General features: G+C 43.2%; 1 protein-coding gene and 3 non-coding genes across 5 annotated transcripts; all 4 read left to right on the top strand.

The window, feature by feature from the left end:
- Window positions 1–8,642: 8,642 nt before the first annotated feature.
- RPL23A (ribosomal protein L23a) lies at window positions 8,643–20,781 on the top strand. Of its 2 annotated transcripts, XM_073667880.1 has the most exons (6): window positions 8,643–8,722; window positions 10,372–10,552; window positions 13,738–13,914; window positions 14,094–14,163; window positions 15,070–15,091; window positions 20,071–20,781. In XM_073667880.1, exons 1-5 carry the CDS (start codon window positions 8,698–8,700, stop codon window positions 15,082–15,084), a joined length of 468 nt encoding a protein of 155 aa, XP_073523981.1. In that variant the 5' UTR covers window positions 8,643–8,697; the 3' UTR covers window positions 15,085–15,091; window positions 20,071–20,781. The 2 variants fall into 2 exon arrangements, with proteins under 2 accessions (XP_073523981.1, XP_073523980.1); XM_073667879.1 differs by lacking the exon at window positions 20,071–20,781 and having other exon boundaries at window positions 15,070–15,145.
- LOC141256927 (small nucleolar RNA Z17) lies at window positions 10,794–10,865 on the top strand. Its single transcript, XR_012317866.1, has one exon. It is a non-coding gene; the product is annotated as a small nucleolar RNA Z17 (small nucleolar RNA).
- On the top strand, window positions 13,955–14,020 carry LOC141256921 (small nucleolar RNA SNORD42). Its single transcript, XR_012317860.1, has one exon. It is a non-coding gene; the product is annotated as a small nucleolar RNA SNORD42 (small nucleolar RNA).
- Window positions 14,850–14,914, top strand: LOC141256922 (small nucleolar RNA SNORD42). The gene has a single exon (XR_012317861.1). It is a non-coding gene; the product is annotated as a small nucleolar RNA SNORD42 (small nucleolar RNA).
- Window positions 20,782–21,950: the final 1,169 nt, after the last annotated feature.

A 21,950-nucleotide genomic window follows, 5' to 3' on the forward strand; every position in this document is an offset into this window, starting at 1 on the left:
CATCGCGAGCTGCCGGGAAGCCAGGATGGATCACTAAGGAGACTGGGGGCCATCATAAGGTAAGTATAATGTATATTTTTTATTTTAATTCTTTTTTTTTTACAGGTACTATGGTACCCGGGTTTGGAGGAGAGTCTCCTCTTCTCCAAACCCGGGTACCAACCGCACATTGAATCGCTTAATATCCGCTTATGCACATGTAGCGATGAGGATATTATGCGATTCAATGCAAGTCAATGACCGCGAAAACGCCGCAATTACGCAAAATAATTGGTAGTGCTGTGGATTTTTCCGCAATGATAACTGCAGCGGAAATTTCCGCAGCATGTGCACAGCACACGCGGATTATCATTGGGGAACATGGCAGGCCTTCTATCAAGCGTTTTTTAAGTGTTTCTGCAGTGGAATTTCTAGGCTTCTCCAGCCTAGAAAATAACATGGTCACATATATTGTATACAAACATGTGTCTCCCCCACACTGTTGCCCCTGAATACAGATATGTACCCCCCCATTAATATACTATTAGCCACTTAGTAATCAAAATATAAAGTGATAAGCAGCACTGTGCCCCCCATTAACTATAATCTGCACTGGCCAATAATATAAATTATTCAGTCTCTGTGACTCTCCCCAATTAACTGTAAGGCTATGTGCACACGGAAAACATACAAGGCTTCACAGTACAAGCAAAGTGAAACCCCCATCATTACTCTCTCCCAGCACCCCCATCATTACTCTCTCCCAGCACCTCCATCATTGCTCTCTCCCAGCACCTCCATCATTGCTCTCTCCCAGAACCCCCATCATTGCTGTCCCAGCACCCCCATCATTGCTGTCCCAGCGCCCCCATCATTGCTCTCTCCCAGCACCTCCATCATTGCTCTCTCCCAGAACCCCCATCATTGCTGTCCCAGCACCCCCATCATTGCTCTGTCCCAGCACCCCCATCATTGCTCTGTCCCAGCACCCCCATCATTGCTCTGTCCCAGCACCTCCATCATTGCTCTGTTCCAGCACCCCCATCATTGCTCTGCCCCATTGTCGCACCCCCGGGGGCCTTACTGTTTGGGGACAGTAATATATATATATATATATATATATATATATATATATACATACATATCACGGTGGCTGGCCCAGGGTGGACAGTGCACAAAAGGGGTAGCAATTACTAATAAAGTTCAGAGAAATTCGTGACGCCACCTGTGGTGTCTGGTGAAGGTCACCAGCGCTGCAGCAGTCCTCTGAGGCAGGTGACAAGGCAGCTAAAGATGGTACAGCTCCCCACAGGCGGAGCGGGCCACAGGGCAGTGTAGATAGATAAATGGTAGTATGGTGTGCTGGGCGTTGTAGTGCGGTGAGGATCAGTGATGCCGGTGAAGAAACAGATAGAGGCTGTTCGATGCAGTCGTCCAAGGTTTTACTTACAGTTCTTAGGCAATTCACAAATGTACTTTGCAGGTGAAGGCCTCCCTCGTCACGCTGCGTTCACCGGGCAGGGGTTCAATCCTTTCTCAGCAAATTTAGGAATGCCTGGTGGAACCCCACTTTCATATGTACCTATCTTGACCTTTTCCACACTCTGTCCTTCTCACCGCTGCCCTACGCTGCTCACTCTCATTCCCGCTCGAGTATGCTGAATTCCTTCCTGTACGTCGGATCCGGGACTAGCCTGACCCCCTGGGGTTTTGAGTGTAGCAACCGATCCCTCCTGATCACCTGGCAGGAGCGGGGCATACGGGTGCCATCCTGCACGCGCCGTACCCCCTGGGATCCCTTAAGTAGAATGGAGCCTGCTCCGTGCTCCCCTCCGGGGCCTCTATCCTGGGCCCTAACTTGTGGAGCAGAGCTCTGACTGAGCCTTTGCTCCCGGACTGTTAACCCCTTTAAAGCCCATGACGTACTAATACGGGTCAGTGCCCTGTATTAGTACGTCATCGCGATCGCGCACGCACACAGGCTGTGCGGGCGCGATCGCCGCCGGGTGTCAGCTGATAGTACCGGGTGTCAGCTGTGACAATGTGCAGGGAGCGGTCCCGCACCGCTCCCAGCACATTAACCCCCGCAATACTGCGATCGAAGTTGATCGCAGCATTGCGGAGGCAAGGGGAGGTGATCGCAATACTCACTTCCTCTTCCGGCCTGCCAGCGCTGTCTGCCGCGGCTTCCCGGGTGTTGCTATGACAACCCAATGTCATCATGACAACATCCGGGTCACCAGACAGCAGGAAGATTGTTTGGACATGCGCAGTGCATCTCCAAACTATCTTCTCCCAGTCCAGCGCTGACTGCTTGCATGGCACAGGGATGGTGCTCCATCCCTATGCTGTGCAGGCGATCAGAATAAAAAAAGTGAAAGTCCCATAGTGGGACAAAGTAAAAAAGTAAAAAAACTCCCAAAAAGTGAAAAAAAAAATAAAAATAAAAAAAAAAATTGTAAAAATATATAAAAAAAATAATCCACTAAAAATAAATGTACCCATCAATAAAAATTATTATGAAAAAAAAACAAACAAACAATAAAAGTACACATATTTGGTATCGCCGCGTCCGTAACGACCTGGCCTATAAAACTGTTCCACTAGTTAACCCCTTCAGTGAATACTGTAAAAAAAAAAAAAAAAAAAAGCAAAAAACAATGCTTTATCATCATACCGCCAAACAAAAAATGGAATAACGCGCGATCAAAAAGACGAATATAAATAAAAATGGTATCGCTGAAAGCGTCATCTCGTCTCACAAAAAACAAGCCGCCATACAGCTCTATCATCTGAAAAATCAAAAAGTTACAGCTCTCAGAATAAAGCGATGCAAAAGAATAATTTTTTCTATAAAATAGCTTTTATTGTGTAAAAGCGCCAAAACATAAAAAACGATATAAATGTGGTACCGCTGTAAACGTACTGACCCGAAGAATAAAGCTGCCTTATCAATTTTACCACACCCGGAGCAGAAAAAAAAAATTAAAAAAAACACAATTCCTGAATTGTTGGTTTTTGTTTATTCTGCCTCCCAAAAATAGGAATAGAAAGCGATCAAAAAATGTCACGTGCCTGAAAATGGCACCAATAAAAACGTCAACTCATCCCACAAAAAACAAGCCGTCACATGACTCTATCAGCCAAAATATGGCAATGCAAAAACTAGATTTTACAAAATATGTGTCTTTTAGTGTGTGACAGCTGTCAATCATAAAAACCCGATATGATTCTGGTATCGCTGTAATCGCACCGACCCGAAGAATAAAGAAATCTCATCACTTATACCGCACGAGGAACGGCGTAAAAAATAAATGCTAGGGCTGGGATTGGGGTTGTGATAATGTTAGGGTTGGGGTTGTTTTTGTTTTTTCAAAAGTAAAAAAAAAAAAAAAAAAAAAGATGACGATATGGCGACTAGTGTTGAGCGCAAGTGCTCGCTACTTGAGTTTGAGTGCCTTGGGGGGTCTAGTTTCAAAAATGGGGTCACTTGTGGGGGGTTTCCACTGTTTAGGCACATCAGGGGCCCTCCAAACGCAACATGGTGTCCACTAACAATTTGAGCCGATTTTCCTTTCAATTTTTTAGCGGACACCATGTCGCGTTTGGAGAGCCCCTGATGTGCCTAAACAGTGGAGCTCCCCCACAAGTGACCCCATTTTGGAAACTAGACCCCCCAAGGCACCAATCTAGATGCATAGTGAGCACTTGGAACCCTCAGGTGCTTCACAAATTGATTCGTAAAAATGAAAAAGTGGAAAAAAAAATACTTTTTCATTTTTACAAATCAATTTGTGAAGCACCTAGGGGTTCCAAGTTCTCATTATGCATCTAGATAGGTGCCTTGGGGGGTCTAGTTTCCAAAATGGGGTCACTTGTGGGGGGTTTCCACTGTTTAGGCACATCAGGAGCTTTCCAAACGCAACATGGCGTCCGCTAATTATTCAAGCAAATTTTACAATCAAAAAGTCAAATGGCGCTCCTTCCCTTCCGAGCCCTGCCGTGCGCCCAAACAGTGTTTTTTCCCCACATATGGGGTATCTGCGTGCCCAGGGGAAATTGCACAACAAATTTTGGGGTCCATTTTTTCCTGTTACCCCTGCGAAAATAAAAAAAATTGGGTCTAAAGTAACATTTTTGTGAAAAAAGTTAAATGTTCATTTTTTTCTTCCACATTCCAAAAATTCCTGTGAAGCACCTGAAGGGTTAATAAAGTTCTTGAATGTGGTTTTGAGCACCTTGAGGGGTGCAGTTTTTAGAATGGTGTCACTTTTGGGTATTTTCTGTCATAAAGACCTCTCAAAGTGACTTCAAATGTGATGTGGTCCCTAAAAAAATGGTTTTGTAAATTTTGTTGGAAATATGAGAAATCGTTGGTCAACTTTTAACCCTTATAGCTCCCTAACAAAAAAAATTTTGGTTCCAAAATTGTGCTGATGTAAAGTAGACATGTGGGAAATGTTATTTATTAACTCTTTTGTGTGACATACAGTACAGACCAAAAGTTTGGACACACCTTCTCATTTAAAGATTTTTCTGTATTTTCATGACTATGAAAATTGTACATTCTCACTGAAGGCATCAAAACTATGAATTAACACGTGGAATTATATACTTAACAAAAAAGTGTGAAACAACTGAAAATATGTCTTATATTCTAGGTTCTTCAAAGTAGCCACCTTTTGCTTTGATGACTGCTTTGCACACTCTTGGCATTCTCTTGATGAGCTTCAAGAGGTAGTCACCGGAAATGGTCTTCCAACAATCTTGAAGGAGTTCCCAGAGATGCTTAGCACTTGTTGGCCCTTTTGCCTTCACTCTGCGGTCCAGCTCACCCCAAACCATCTCGATTGGGTTCAGGTCTGGTGACTGTGGAGGCCAGGTCATCTGGCGTAGCACCCCATCACTCTCCTTCTTGGTCAAATAGCCCTTACACAGCCTGGAGGTGCGTTTGGGGTCACTGTCCTGTTGAAAAATAAATGATGGTCCAACTAAACGCAAACCGGATGGAATAGCATGCCGCTGCAAGATGCTGTGGAAGCCATGCTGGTTCAGTATGCCTTCAATTTTGAATAAATCCCCAACAGTGTCACCAGCAAAGCACCCCCACACCATCACACCTCCTCCTCCATGCTTCACGGTGGGAACCAGGCATGTAGAGTCCATCCGTTCACCTTTTCTGCGCCGCACAAAGACACGGTGGTTGGAACCAAAGATCTCAAATTTGGACTCATCAGACTAAAGCACAGATTTCCACTGGTCTAATGTCCATTCCTTGTGTTCTTTAGCCCAAACAAGTCTCTTCTGCTTGTTGCCTGTCCTTAGCAGTGGTTTCCTAGCAGCTATTTTACCATGAAGGTGTCTGCTGCACAAAGTCTCCTCTTAACAGTTGTTGTAGAGATGTGTCTGCTGCTAGAACTCTGTGTGGCATTGACCTGGTCTCTAATCTGAGCTGCTATTAACCTGCGATTTCTGAGGCTGGTGACTCGGATAAACTTATCCTCAGAAGCAGAGGTGACTCTTGGTCTTCCTTTCCTGGGGTGGTCCTCATGTGAGCAAGTTTCTTTATAGATCTTGATGGTTTTTGCAACTGCACTTGGGGACACTTTCAAAGTTTTCCCAATTTTTTGGAATAACTGACCTTCATTTCTTAAAGTAATGATGGCCACTCATTTTTCTTTACTTAGCTGCTTTTTTCTTGCCATAATACAAATTCTAACAGTCTATTCAGTAGGACTATCAGCTGTGTATCCACCTGACTTCTGCACAACACAACTGATGGTCCCAACCCCATTTATAAGGCAAGAAATCCCACTTATTAAACCTGACAGGGCACACCTGTGAAGTGAAAACCATTTCTGGTGACTACCTGTTGAAGCTCATCAAGAGAATGCCAAGAGTGTGCAAAGCAGTCATCAAAGCAAAAGGTGGCTACTTTGAAGAACCTAGAATATAAGACATATTTTCAGTTGTTTCACACTTTTTTGTTAAGTATATAATTCCACATGTGTTAATTCATAGTTTTGATGCCTTCAGTGTGAATGTACAATTTTCAAAGTCATGAAAATACAGAAAAATCTTTAAATGAGAAGGTGTGTCCAAACTTTAGGTCTGTACTGTATGTTTCCTCTGCGGAAATGCACTTAAAACGCATTTGTGTTATTTACCAGCGGAATTTCTGCACCTAATGTCTATGGGAAAAATCCGCACAGAGAACTCAGCGTACCCGCAAGAGAAATTGACATGTTGCAGATTTGAAACAAGCACCGCAGGTCAGTTTATGCGTCATTAAAAAGAAGCACAGTGTACATGAGTTTTCTGTGAGGCCACATTCACACGTTGAATATCTGGTCAGTTTTTTTACCTCAGTATTTGTAAACCAAAACCAGGAGTGGAGCAATCAGAGGAAAAGTATAATAGAAACACGTCATCACTTCTGCATTTATCACCCACTCCTGGTTTTGGTTACAAATACTGAGGTAAAATACTGACCAAATATTCAACGTGTGAACGTGGCTTAAATCCCATCCACTTTGCTGAAATTGTAAGATGCTGCGTTTTTGACTTTTCAAAAATACACAGTATCAAAAACGCACCAAAAGCTTATCATGGGAAGGTAGCCTTACAGATGCTGTGTGCAGGGCTGTGGTGTCGGTAAGCCAAACCTCCGACTCCTCTATTTCCATGACACCGACTCCGACTCCACGACTCCGACTCCCTCATACATGGCTCATGTGTAAGTGATACATTTACTGTAGCACAGATTCATCTCAGCTAAAAGTCTAGACCCTTAGATCAGGAATAGGACATTTCATAACGTTCCCAAATTCTTATGAAAAAATATTCCCCACAAACTGCATTGAACTACTGTACCCAATTTATTATATATTTTAGGAGTCGAAGTCGGTCCATTTTATACCGACTCCACCAAATGGACACCAACTCAGACTGCACGACTCCACAGCCCTGGTTGTGTGCACATACCCTAATTCCTACTTTATTCATTGAGATCCCTGGTGTTTGTATGTATAGGAGACCAGTGGGCGGTCCTACTAGTGATTGACTGCTATTTCTGCAGGCACAATCATACAGGGAAGACTATCAATCACAGAATTAGACCGCCCACTGAACTCCTATACATAGTGATTTTAATGACTGAAATGCAAGTTTTACTGAAACTTTTCCCACAAAAAATGGCTATCAATCTGATCAGCGCATAATTACATGACCCCTGTGGTTGTCATTACCGAACTGCTGTGAGCGCCGCCCAGTGGCCGGCGCTCATAGCAGATGAGCATTTTTGTTACACATAGCAGGGCTGAAACCCTGCTATGTGTAGCACAAGCGATCACATGAATGCAGCTTCTAGTCTCCCATGGTGGAAACTATTGAAGTATCTAAAAAGTAGAAAAAAAAAGTTTTTAAAAACATTAAAAAAAAAAAAAAATTAAATATAAAAAGTTCAAATCTCCCCCTTTTGGCCCATTCAAAATAAAACAATTAAAAAAAATCAAAAATACACATGTTTGGAATCGGCGCATTCAGAATTGCCCATTCTATCAAAATATAAAAAGAATTAATCTGATAGGTAAACGGCGTAGCGAGAAAAAAAGCCAAAAAGCCATTATTATGTTTTTTTGGTTGCCGCAACATTGCGATAAAATGTAATAACGAGCGATCAAAACATCGGATCTACCCCAGAATGGTATTAATAAAAACGTCAGCTCGGCGCCCAATAAATAAGTCCTCACCCGGCCCCAGATCCCAAAAAATAGAGACGCTACGGCCGGGTCTTGGAAAATGGCGCTTTTTTTTTCTCTACATAAATAAAAAATAGCCTACCCATGTCTGGTGTCTGCGTACTCCTAATGACCTGGAGAATCATAATGGCAGGTCGATTTTAGCATTTAGTGAACATAGTAAAAAAAAACAAAAAAAAAACAATTGCGAAATTGCACTTTTTTTGCAGTTTCAAAGCACTTGGAATTTATTTCCCGTTTTCCAGTACATGATAAGGTAAAACCAATGGTGTCATTCAAAAGTACAACTCATCCCGCAAAAAAAAACAAGCCCTGACATGGCCATATTGATGGAAAAAGAAAAAAGTTATGGCTCTGTTAAGAAAGGAGAGAGCAAAAAACAAAAACTCAAGGTGGTGAAGGGGTTAAGTTGTGAGCTCCCATTTGCTAACACGTAATGCCAGAGCGATGAACACGATGACACACTGTATGCCACTGTGCGAGCACTATACTGTCCGGTTCACATTATCCTTCTTTTCATATACTAACCAGATGGCTCTCCAGCTTACGAATGGCAAGGTACTGCTGCGCCAACCACAGCATGGCGCCACACGTGGAGTCTTGGACGGCCTGGCTTCATCTTCTCTCCGACTCCTTTTGCCACAGCGCCACCGCGGGGTTATAGCGGTTACTACATCTGTGGAGGTCTGATCTTTAGCAGCGCTGTGCCGCTCTCTAGGGCTGTAGTACCCGGTTCTCTAGTCTCTGCACAACTGCCCGGAGCCGCGGCTGGGGACCGGACGAGAACTAATCCCCGGGAATCCAGGTGAGTTCACACTACGTGGAAGTTTCCTAAATCCTAAAGGAAAACTACATAACCCATGATGCACTGCGCGTTGACACGTTGTCTCGCGTGGTTTCCTCTTCCAGCCCCTGCTGATATTGCCTCAGAAACCCGTCGCCCTTCCTTTTTCGCAAGATGGCTCCGAAAGTAAAGAAGCAAGGTAAGAGCTGCGGGATGAGACTGCGCGTTATACCGGGAGGACGAGCATATTGCTGGCCGCTGAGTGGTGCACAGTGCGGTGGTCACTGCAGGGCCTGATCCGGGGCTGTGTACGGAGAGGAGGGAGCTCCCCGCCCGCCTCCATGCGGCTCATCCCGAGGAGGCCTGGCAGCGGCCCCCGCGTGTGCCGGAGAGCCCGGATCCTGGAGAGCACAGGGCCGGCGGCCATAGATCCCGGGGAGCACAGAGCCGGCACATGTGATGTGATCAGCGATCAAAGTATGAGCCCCGTGATTCCAGCACTACGTACTGATGTGCCGGCCCGGCTCCCGTACACTGAGGCAGCCTGCAGGCTATATACAGGGGATGGACAGCAGGAGGGAGGAGGATGCACAGATCTTACTGCTCCACTAATGATGGAAAAATAACACCACTCTCAGAATATCTCCATTCATTCAGTATCTAGAACGAGCGACACTGGCAGAAATGAACGGTTGTTAGGGGTTGAGGATTCTCACGTTGAATGCAGCACCTGTGCGCAAATCATCAAGATCCGCTGCTGGCAGCTCCTTTGTAATTGCCGACCAACGATGAGACAAGTCTGGAGGCCACGGTAGCACGTTTAGGTCACTCAGGCTGCTCACAGTAACATCAGCAACTTGTGGTCTGGTATTCTTTTGAAAAATTGATCATGGGACACTTTCACATTCCTTCATGAAGCTCCTTTCATTGTGCTACCCACATGGTCTACCACCAATCTCCGGGTATAATTGCAACTGATGCAAAAGTGGGACTCCTCACCGAAGAGGACAGACCTCCATTGCAGTCTTTCTTGCACCATGATGGTGCTTAAGAGCAGTGGTGTGAGGTCATTGGAGAGGCCTTCATGACGGAGCGTCACACTGGTCCTACGCAGGATAATGTACAGCAGCCCAATTCCACTAGCCTTCATTCCAGTTACATTGATTCAGTCATGAGACCAGTAGTACAGTCATTTCTCCAGTGTCCCAGGAGCTCCTTTTCAATAGGACAGCACCAGGCCACATGTTGCTCGTGCTACTGTGAGCAGCCTGTGTGGCCTAAACGACTACCATGGCTGCAGCGTCTCTGGATTTGTCTCCCATTGAGCACACAAAGAACATCTAGAACGTCATTGGTCGCCAACTGCAAAGGGAGCTGCCAGCAGCTTATCTTGATTGTTTGTTCATTCAGCGTGACAGAACATTCATCAAACAACCATTAATAACCTCATTGATAGCAGCCAAGTGCAGGGATTTCTGCTCATATTTGATACTGAGTAAATGAAAGTGTTTGGAAAACTATCTCAATTTTTTCATCATTTGCATATCATTAGCATGTCTGTCCATCCTGTGATTTCCATAACGCCACCTGCGACTATTCCTATGGAGCTGGCGACTCTAGCAGGTTCAGTGATGTACTTTGTGTTATCACTGAGTAATTCTTTAGTTACACCCCTGTATATACCAATACTTGTGTATAGTGATTTCTCTGTAGATTGCAGTCACAGGTTGGATAACCAATGAATACCTGTGAAAATAATTTTTATTTTTTCAGCTTTTACACTTTAAAATGATTGCAAGTGATTGTGTTAAGCTTTGCTTAATGTGACTTTAATCTTTTATTGCTCAGCCGTCCCTCCAAAAACTGAAGCAAAGTCTAAGGCGCTTAAGGCCAAGAAGGCTGTGCTGAAAGGAGTACACAGTCACAAGAAGAAGAAAATCAGGACCTCCCCTACATTCCGGAGGCCGAAGACCCTGAGGCTGAGGAGGCAACCCAAGTACCCCAGGAAAAGTGCTCCCACCAGGAACAAGTATGTTGTCTTTTATAAGCATGGTGGCGATGGGGTGTCTGACACCCACATATCACTGGGGGGAGATTTATACAAGCTGCTGCAACGGAGTAAAGTAATTTCCTTCAGACACCAGTCAGATCACAGCTGTAGGAATGTGATGGCTGTGTGCCGCCTTGATGTCTTTGACAATCACTCCACGTTTTTCTGCATTTTATGTCTCCTACATTTATTATTGGATTTTTACCTTACTCATGTTTTGGGCACAAATGATGTATTTCATAGCGATCAAAGCCTGAGTGTCTGTGATTGCACTTATATTTGCTGATGTGCCTTATTCACACTACAGTCATGTTGCTTGTTGCAGCTTTGAAAGAATTGTGGCAAGAACCCACATTGCAATACGACCGCAATGTGTGAAGACGCCCTTCGTATCTCCACACCCAAAAGTCTGATATGAGTGGGACGCTCTCCTGAATGTTCTTTAACCCCTTTACAGCCCATGTCGTATTAGTACGCACATTTGCGTACCCCCGGTTCAGTGAGGGCTGCTGCGCTGAGCCCTCACTGAACCGAGCACATGTCAGCTGATTCTTACAGCTGACATGTGCCCGCAACAGCCGCGGGTGGAATCGCGATCCACCCGCGGCTGTTAACATGTTAAATGCCGCTGTCAACCTCCCGACAGCGGCATTTAACGCGCGCTTCCGGGTTGTGCGTCATAAGCCCCGCCCATCGGCGACCCCGTCACGTGATCGCGGGTCACCGATGGGTGGGCATGACAGCCCAGGGTCTGCATCAGACGCCTGTGGTTGTCATGATCTGGTCGCTATGAGCGCCACCTAGTGGTCGGCGCTCATAGCACAGGACCATTTCTGCTGCATGCAGGGGATCTGCTGGTCCCCTGTATGTAGCAGAGGCGATCGGATAGTTGCTGCTTCTAGTCTCCTATGGAGACTATTGAAGCATGCAGTAAGTGAAAAAAAAAAGTTTTTAAAAATATAAAAGTTTAAATCACCCCCCTTTCGCCCCATTCAAAATAAAATATATATAAAAAAAAATCCTACATAGACATATTTGGTATCGCCACGTTCAGAATCGCCCGATCTATCAATATAAAAAAATAATTAATCCGATCGGTAAACGGTGTAACGAGAAAAAAATTCTAAACACCAGAATTACGTTTTTTGGTCGCCGCAAAATTGCAATAAAATGCAATAATGGGCGATGAAAACATCGGATCTACCCCAAAATGTTATCAATAAAAACGTCAGCCCGGCGCGCAAAAAATAAGCCCTCACCCAGCCCCAGATCATGAAAAATGGAGACGCTACAGGTCTCGGAAAATGGGGCTATTTTTCTTTTTAAAAAAAATGTACCAAATTTTTGAATTTTTTTCACCACTTAAATATAAAATAACCTATACATGTTTGGTGTCTACAAACTCGTAATGACCTGGAGAATAAGAATGGCAAGTCAGTTTTAGCATTCAGTGAACGTGGTAAAAAAAAATAAATAAAAAACAACTGTGGTATTGCACTTTTTTTGCAATTTTACTGCACTTGGAATTTTTTTCCCGTAGACGATATGGTACAACTTGTCCCGCAAAAAATAAGCCCTCACATGGCCATATTGTCCAAAAAATAAAAACGCTATGGCTCTGGGAACAAGGGGAGGAAAAAGCAAAAACGACAAGACCCAAGGTTGCGAAAGGGTTAAAGGAAGCTTATTAGGTTTCTCCATTCAAAAAAAAAGCACCACCACGTTTCCATACGTTGGTCTATTGCCGCCTATCAAGCAATCAAAGAACATAGGGGATCTCCTGGGTTGTATGTTTGCATGCCTGGCACTCTGGTGGGTGTCTCTGGACCACGCTTGGTAGTAAACATGTTAATGCTGCCCCTCTGCCTTTGATGTAATGACTCCCCTTTGTCATAATTAGAGATGATACATAATATGATACGGTTTTGATGTTGTGTCACCAATACTCCTTGGCTGGTTTCCTGCCCCACCAAGTTACTGCACTGAAAAGGTGTACATTTGTATAAAATAAAATTACTGCATGTGGATGCACCTTTAAATCTTCAGTGTGGGTAATCCCAGGGTTTCTCCCTGGAGAAATGTAATGTTTCCATCTGAACTTATGGCTGGCCACTTTGGAAAAAAAAACATTAGAAATAAGGTTTTAGTACACTAATGTCTTACCTGAAGTTCTGTGCTGTTTTTGCTTGTTCAGGAGCTGCTTGTTATGAAAGTTGTGTTTTTCTAACTCCCATCCAAAACGTGGCTGCAGATAGAAGAGCAAGTGACCACCGCTCATGACAAGATGTGGCATAAAACATGCTGACTCTATAGCACCCATTAAATGCCACCCTGAGCTCATATTTGTGTGCTGTATGTAGGACTCCTACCTTAAACAGGGCCTCCATTCTGTGGCCAGCAAATATACTCCTATGGTGCGGTTAGTGTGGGTCATGAGCTACAGTCGGAGCGTGGCTCCATAGCCTTAAAGAGGTTGTCCACTGATTTAGTATTAATGACCTATCCTAGGATGGGTCCTCAATGTCTGATCAGTCAGGGTCAGACACACGGCACCCCCGCCGATCAGCTGTTATATCGGTGGCGGCAATTACTGGCTGAGCTGGCCATCTTGTGATAGTGGCCACTGCAGGGTACTGCTCATCTGCCTCCTATTGATAGGAGAAGGCTGATGTGCAGTACCCAGCAGCGCCCACTATCAGAAGTCTGAGCAGCTCAGCAATTGAGTATTGAAAGCCACCACCGGGAACAGCTGATCGATGCGTGAGCCGGGTGTCTGACCCTGACCGATCAGACATTGATGACGTATCTTACGATAGGTCATCAATACTAAAGCAGTGGACAACCTCTTTAATACAGATGGGCCAGTTAGTTTGTGTGAACCTTACTTAAGAATGGGGATGATCTTATAACTAAGCACTCTTAGAGGTGTGTTCAGACATGACCAATTTTGCACCCTGAGTAGAGCCACTGCCTGACATCCAATGCTAAAGTCCAGCTTTGGTTTTTAGGGCTTGCTTTGGCAAAATTTGTGCACCCTGTTGTGGCTAACATTTCTAGAAATGGTAGAATATATAACATACGACTTTGTGGCATTTATTTTAGTGGGGGCTCTTCGGTGACCTGAGTTTTCTTGAATAGTTCTCAATGATGTTCTTGTCTTTTAGGCTTGACCATTATGCCATCATCAAGTTCCCTCTGACCACGGAGTCGGCAATGAAGAAAATTGAAGACAATAACACTCTAGTTTTCATTGTTGATGTCAAAGCCAACAAGCACCAGATCAAGCAGGCCGTGAAGAAACTTTATGACATTGACGTGTCCAAAGTGAACACCCTCATCAGGTGAGCGTGCGGAGCGAGGAGCGTGTACATACGCCGGCATATGCACATGATGGAAAACTTAATCTGGCTGATCACTGTGATGTTTCCAAAGGAACCACTGATGCATGGGTAGACGTGAAGCAATGTATAGATGTAGGATGTACACTATTGACAGTGTTTTTTGTTTTTTGTTTCTGCAGGCCTGATGGTGAAAAGAAGGCATACGTCCGCCTTGCACCAGATTATGATGCCCTTGACGTTGCCAACAAGGTAAATTCTGTTCATAGGCTCTAAATGGCTGCACTAAAGATCTATAGGCATAATACCCCTTTGACTATGTTCACACGTGGTATTTTTGCAACCTTTTTTTTCTTCTGCAGTTAAAGCCTTAACTCCTGGCAATACAAAGGCAGCAAACTGCTTTATACTTTTTTTTTTATGTTTCTTAGGTGGATTGCTTGTGTAACAAGTTAATAAAGTTTAATGTTATTCACCAAAAACGCAGCACACACTTTTGCTGCATCTTTTTGTAAATTTTTTTGCACTTTGATTGCTTCAATGCTTAAATTCAGCCGGGGGAAATAAAAAAGCTGCATGTGCATGAAATGTCTGACATCTCATCACTTTTGCTGATAATGTAAAAAGCAGCTTTTCTGAAAAAATGTCATGTGTGATCTGATCCTATGGGTAAATAACCACTTATATGTAGTCTGTCTAATAGTCCAATATTATCCCATATTTGCCAATTCCCCTGTGTCTGATTGCCCATGTTATACATGCACAGGTGTCTTCAGGCTCACGTGTGATGGCGGGTATAGGTCTGCTCTGACGACCCAGTGCCTATTATGTATTTGGAGCCAATATTTGTGGTGACTGATCATGACCATCTGACCAGCCCCGTAATTTGTCACATTTGGCTAAACCTGTGAAACCTCGTAATAATTTGGGACTTCTCTGTGCATGTGATGGATACTTACCTTGTCTGAATACATTGATGTGTTTAAAGGAACCACTGATGCACTATAGTCCCAGCGATGAGTGATTAATGAAGGTTTTCATCTACACGTCATATAGTGGCAGGCTTCCTGCTCAAACATGAACTAGTCATATGAAATAAAGTTGTATGAATTTTTTTTCTTTTCTTACAATAAAAATATGTATTTGTTTCTTTTTCAGATTGGCATCATCTAAACACGAGGCAAGATGTTCTGTACAGAAATAAATTAAAATAAACCAATACTTTTTTTGTGAATTGTATTTTATAATTTGTACAATACACAAGGTGTATGACTGGTGAGCAAGAGACATGGTCACCATAGACTGCATACTGAATGGGCATTACTACAGCACGAGTATGGATGTTGGCCTTCTGTTACATGTATGTAGTCTGTGTGTGGTCATGTAGTGATAGCTAGCCATTAGTGATGAGCGAGTATGTTTTGTTAACCCTTTCGCAGAGTATGTTCAGCCAAGCACCGAGTATGTATAGCGTGCTCGGGCTTTAAGTTTTCGTCGCTCCGTGAACTTGATTTGCAACTGTTTGACAGATTTAATACATGTGAGGAATGCCTGTTTTTCCAGAATTCCTCACATGTATTAAATCTGTCAAACAGTTGCAAATCAAGTTCACGGAGCGACGAAAACTTAAAGCCCGAGCACGCTATACATACTCGGTGCTTGGCCGAACGTACTCTGCGAAAGGGTTAACAAAACATACTCGCTCATGGTACAATCACACGTCTGCCCTTAATGGCATTTGGCCCTGTCCTTAGAGACCTTGGTGCTAAAGAAATGTGGAATTGTATATCAAAGCAACCATTTAAAACGCTATCCACTTTGCAAGGGGCTTTTAAACGTATTCCCATTGTGTGACGTACATCTGTAAGGTGTCTGTGTTTGGAGCGGGCTCTGAAGCATAGCCCACACCTTACCCGGCAGATGCCAACTGAGTTGTTCAGCCTTCTGTTTAACAGAAGTGATTGGGCTAGCTCCTATAACCCCCTTAAATGTCATTGTTGGTCTCAGACAGCAGCGTTTAAAACTATTGTATAGTTTCAGGAGCTCATCAGCCCCCCGATGACGTGATTGTTTGCCATGACAGTAGGGCTCCCATAGCTACTTATGTGCAGCCCATCATGTTTGGTTTTCATGGGAGTATTGCGTTCTGCCTTTTATACTTCAATATTGTTGTGATGCAGTATGTAGAATAAGAGGTCAAATGTTCAAGACCTCCTAAAGAAATTGAAAAATTAAGAACAAAATATAAATTGGAATCCGCCCTGCACTCCACCTTCCTAATTTAAAAAAATATATATTTAAAATCGCTGCATCTGTAAAAACTTAATCTCAAAATATAAAATTATTTAACCTGTACAGTCAACTCAGTACAGAATTGCTTTTTAGTCAATTTCCCAAAAATGCAATAAAAAGCGCTCAGTACATGGTATACGCTCCAAAATGGTATCAATTAAGACGTCTTGCCTTGTAGAAATCAAACCTTTACACAGCTCCATTGATGAGAAAAATTAAAATTTTACAGACCTAAGAAAAGGGCAAAACAGAATTCCTTTTTTTTTCTATGCAAATTCCTTAAACTTTATAAGCGGTTAAAAGAAAAAAGTTAAGTTTGGTATCCCTATAATCATCCTGACCTGGAGCATTATGCTGCCAGATCATTATCCACACCATTTCTTCTCACTTGACAGTTTGTTCTTCCCTAATTTACAGCATGGTTCTAATGACATCCAGGGACATACAACCAGTAGTCCACTTCCCGTCACAAAAACATCTTTGCACCTGAAAAGGAGAATAAGTGAAACAATCTCAGCAATGTGTGTGGTAGGAAACCTTGGCGAGGAGCTGATATAAGAAGAATCAAAGGCGGACATGTAGACAGCCTTGATCTAGTCAAAGTTGAGCTGAAACCTTAGTGCTGATTTCACACATCAGTGTTTCACAGACTGGCTAAATGCAACATCCCCATAGGCACATAAAAGGCTTTTGAGTTTGGTACAGGAGATCCTTACATCCAAGATTGTACTCAGACTATGAAAAGAATTTGTGAAATTGGCCTAAAGGTTCATTTCACTACTGACAACTCCTCCAGTCCTATGTTGCCCCCTTGTAAAATAACAACCCCTATATTCCCCTCTAGTATCCCTGCAGCCAATCAGCGCTGGCTTCACTCTACTCTGCTATGGACTAATCACATACATCCAGAGGAAGCGAGATAGCAGAAGCAGCTCTCACTTTCTCTGGATGTATGTGATTTGTCTGAAGGGATGGGGGGCGGGAAGTTAGCACTGTTTGGCAGCAGGGATTGTGTGACATAACCCTGTCATGTGATCCCTGGGAGACCCAGTGCTGATACTGTAGGAACTGTGCCAGAGGTGGGTATAGGTTTTATTATTTTACAAGGGGCAAACCGGGATTGGGAAGGGGGTGTCCGAGTAGTGGACAACCCCTTTAATAGGTGAGCCCCAATATCTTTGTCCAGATAGGTAATGTTATGAATGAAACCTTGGAGGGAACATGGACCACTATCAGCCGTATCACAGCAATATGTGAAGCTGTAGGACAGTAATGTATGTCGTTCTGAGGGACCTAAAATAAAAACTTAATGGTTATAGAATAACTAAAGTTGTCTAATAGGGCAAACTTAATGTGCCAAATTTATCACATTGTGAAGTGTGTTTGAAAAAAAAAAACTTGTATAAAACACAGCATGTGAGCACAGCACTGGACCGGCAAAAGGTTATACACCTCCCTGTGAGCCAGCTATGATTTTACATTACAGCAGTCGGACACATTATTTCCCGCACACGGGCAGCCATGAAGCCGTAAATCAAATGTGATTAAGCTTCGGTGCTTTGGGAAGTCACGGCTGCAAATTATGTTTACTGTAATAATGGGGTGAAGTAGGAAGTGGGTGTCTTCAGCCTACTGGTTCGGGCCTCCAAAACAGTCCCAGTTTCTTATGTGGAGAAAAGAAACTGACCTAAGTGTGTTACCCTCAATATAAGACACAGAGAGCAATTATTGTATATGCTAATGGGCCCCACATAGTCCTCCATACAGAATAATGGGCCCCACGTAGTCCTCCATACGGAATAATGGGCCCCACGTAGTCCTCCATACGGAATAATAACCCCACAAAGGGGTGGTGGTTCTAGTGTCACAGGCCAAATATAATCACCCTACAGGCCAAATTTTGCCTACGGGCCAGAGTTTGACATGTATGGACTAGACAGTATAAGGATTCAGTAAAGTTATCAAACAATATGGGCAAGTTTGATTAATCTGGCATAGGGTAAACTTTCTCTGTCTGAGACTGACATTATTAGAAAATCGGCCATGTTGAGTTTAGAATGCTGATAACCTAATAAGAATGCGATTGTGATGTAATAGATGATGTGAAGCGGATAAAGAAAAGTCAAAGCCATTACTGTTAATAACACCTCGGGCAGCACTGGTGATGGATGTAAATTAGAGAAATTGGAGGTAGGAAATGACATTGTATTTAGCAGTTTTCTACTACTACTAGCATTAGAGTTCTCTGTACAGAGATCGCTATAGTCCCTGATTCATCAGTCTTGATGGGGTGTGTTGCAGTTACTGCATCTTTCAGCGGCCATTGTAAGAAATGTACTCTAGTCAGGGCCTGGCGTTCATTTCTGGGACCCCAGCGCTGAGTCAGGCCTCACTTGTTGTGACATCAGCGGGGGGTCACGTGATGCCTGTGAGTGGCCACCGATAGCGCCGCTCACAGGCATTGTCTGTAAGGGAAGGTATTTACAAAAAGGCTTAGGGGCGTCAGGGGATATATTGGGGCATTAACCTAAAGTACTGCACAACTTTAATAATACAGTATGTTTTCCAAATCAAGTGAAAAAAAAATTAATTGTTAAGACACACACACATACAAAACCAATCCACAGTGAGTTTCCTATGTCTATGAAATGCAGGCTGTAATCTTATTACAAGCCCCGGGCAGATCGCTGAGTCTCCTGATCTGCGCTGACACCCTCCTAGGCATAAATGATGCAGTTAGCTCAGGTCAGGAGCACCGGTGATCGGGCTGGATATTGCTCCAAATTTACGGTAAAATCTGCATGTGATATGATAATTTTTTAACAAATTTTGTTCTATCTATAATTTAAAACTATATGTGGAAGGAGTTTAGATCCCCCACTTATATTGCACAGAAATTGACTTGGCTTTTGGTGTGATTTCTGCAACAAATCCTCAAATGTCTGAATGTACTCCTAATGTGCCCATACACCTTAGATAGCTATAAGCCTCATATTCATTTTTTGTTTTTTTAGGGGGAGCGTGGAGCACGCTTCTACCAAATAACTATGGTAATGGCTTATCTCCTGGGAAATCCAATGGACCATAAACCATAACCAGTTAAGGGGAACCTGTAATGTCCTAAAAAGCCATTAACCTGCAGATATGGAGTTAATCTGCAGTTAATAGCGTTCTAAAGCCATGTAGCCACCACATTAAAGGCCCGGCTACTAGGAAGACATGAACTTTATACTGATGTACTGTACAGCTGGCTGTCAGTCAGTGCTGGGGATTGGTTACAGCCGCTGCTCACTGTGTACTGAGCAATTACTGAAGCTGCACCTCTATGACTGAAAGCCGGAGGCTGCAGGGAGGAATAAAGTTCATTTCCTCCTGGCAGTTGAGCATTCAGTGCGGCTGCCGCCTGGATTTAGAACTCTATTATACTGCAGATTAACCCCATATCTGCAGGTTAATAGCAGGATTTTTTTTACATAACAGGTTCCTTAAGAGTCACCCAGTTCCTCTGAAATGAACAGCTTAGGGAAACTTTAATATGCATGGGGTCTTTTAGTCTTTAAAAAGTTTCTGCTACTTTTTATGAATCCAATAGATTAGGCTAGTTTTACATCACTATTTGTCGCAAGTTCTGTCATTTTACCAAAGAAAAAAATGCAGCATGCTGTTTTTTTTTTCCCATTAAATTGAACGACACCCAAGCAAACCCCATTTTAGTGACTGGGGCTCAAGTGGCTCTATTTGGGATCGTTAAAGGATGGAAACGTTTCTTGCAGGGGTTCCATTTGGAACTCCCAAGCACTTGTGTGAACCTAGTCTTACAAACAATTGTTATAAATATCTTTTTTCACATTTTTTTTTTTATTGCAGAGCTGTAACCATCTGTGGCAACAATCAACACCTACATGATATCTTTTGACTGATACTACAAATCTTCAAAACTTGTAACATCTCTCCATCCCAGTAGACAACCTGTCACAAAATGCCTCTTCCCAGCTATGACATGTACAGAGACACCCAGAATAATTCTAGTAAGACCAAGTGGCAGTCAAGTGTCACCAGTGAACTCAAATGTTTCCACTGCCATTGTCCGTGTTGCTGTCCTAGACCTGGGAAATGTAAGCCTATTGTTCAAGGCACAATCAAAGGCATAATAACCATCAGCTGTCCATCTCATACCTCTCTTTCCGAAGAGGACATTATTCCTTGTAAATGTTTCAAGACTTGTACGTGCCCTCACGGAAATTTCGAAAAAGCCTTAGTACAGCCGGAGAAATCGAACAGCAACATCCCTAAGCCTTTAAAAAGCGACAACTCTTCTTCACTTGGCTTCAAGAAGCCATATTGCAAATGTGGCAGCATGTCTTCCAATGATTCATCTTCGATTAAGAAATATTAAATGCCTGGAATTCTGAAAGTAGCCATACTAGTCATCTGATTCTAGGCAGGTTTTCATGGACCATGGCATGCTGCCTTCTCAAGGACTTCGAAAGAACTGTATGCTGATTATGTGAAGAATAAGCATTTAAGCAAGGGATGTAAGACATTTGTTGATATCAATAAACTGTAGGCTTGGCATGATTCAATGGTTTTGATGCTTAGTACTTATACCATTTATTACATTTGTGCAGAATCATATTTGATATGTTGGGTGGAATCTGGTGCAAAGTCATGCAAATAGTCAAGAACATCATATCAAATTGATTGTTACATGTCACCTATTAACAAGTGTAAAAATCTAACACTTTCTATTGCACTGAGGTTGAATTCCCACCATCGTATTTTCAGTCTCTGCTGTTCTGAATGGCACACAGACCAATGACAGTCAATGGCTCAAATCACATAAACAATTTTGTAATATGGACTATGTCCATGTGGAAAAATATCACGGCTAGCACCACTGGGACTTAGTTCTACAGATGAGTTGAATATTTTAAATTGTGCTAAATAATAACGTGGGTGCACTGTAGACAGGCGCACCAAACCAGGAGTGCAAACATGTCTTATTCCACCAGATAAAATAGCCAATTCTTCTATATATGAAGAGAAATTCACATCTGAACAAAGCAAGATAAAAGGAAAAAGTAACAAAAACGCATATTCTCTATTTGTCCTAAATAGCATCTATTTTTCTTCTCCCCTGCTTCTTTCATTCCAGCATTCGTACATGTAAAACACATCTCAATAGGTATTTTGGCTTATGCACACAAGTGTATACTGGCTATATCAAGAGCAGTACTTGCAACAGTCAACATCAGATAAGCATGATGATTTTTTTGTTGTTGCAAAAAGAGTAGTGAGTGAGGCTGCATTCACACGAACCGCGATACACGCCCCAGCCCCAAGTGTTCTGACCCAATTCAACAGCTGTCTAGGCACATCTAGCTGAATACGGCCTTGTGGTGGGTTTACACCTTGCCGAACTACAGCTGTTAACGACCACAGTTAATAGCCTGTTTAGGCAGACCAACCACAGTTCCATGTGCTCGTAACTATTGTTCTGTGCCCATAGAATATCACTGTTCTCAGAAGCACATATTTTGTTCACACAGGATGATATGCGGCCAAGAACGATGATTTCACCTGACGAACATGGAAATGAGTTTGCTCACTGAGCAGCTGCGCACTGGGGTTGCTGTGGGGGTGGATGGCAGCATGGAGGTGCAGGACAGTGAGGCAGGTAGCTGGGTGACAGAAGGTGGGGTAGCGGGGCACACCCCAGCAAGTTTGCTAAATTGGCAGATGAGGGG

The sequence above is a fragment of the Phyllobates terribilis genome, unplaced genomic scaffold, assembly GCF_046119375.1.
Source record: "Phyllobates terribilis strain yellow unplaced genomic scaffold, ASM4611937v1 Scaffold_2__4_contigs__length_985480577, whole genome shotgun sequence".
In the NCBI taxonomy this organism is placed as follows: domain Eukaryota; kingdom Metazoa; phylum Chordata; class Amphibia; order Anura; family Dendrobatidae; genus Phyllobates; species Phyllobates terribilis.

What these genes read in the sequence shown, in the direction of transcription:
- RPL23A (XM_073667880.1), top strand. Translation starts at nt 8,698, where the DNA reads ATGGCTCCGAAAGTAAAGAAGCAAG. An exon ending in AGTGCTCCCACCAGGAACAA is followed by an intron (nt 10,553 to 13,737) that starts GTATGTTGTCTT and finishes CTTGTCTTTTAG; the next exon opens with GCTTGACCATTATGCCATCA. An exon ending in AAAGTGAACACCCTCATCAG is followed by an intron (nt 13,915 to 14,093) that starts GTGAGCGTGCGG and finishes TTGTTTCTGCAG; the next exon opens with GCCTGATGGTGAAAAGAAGG.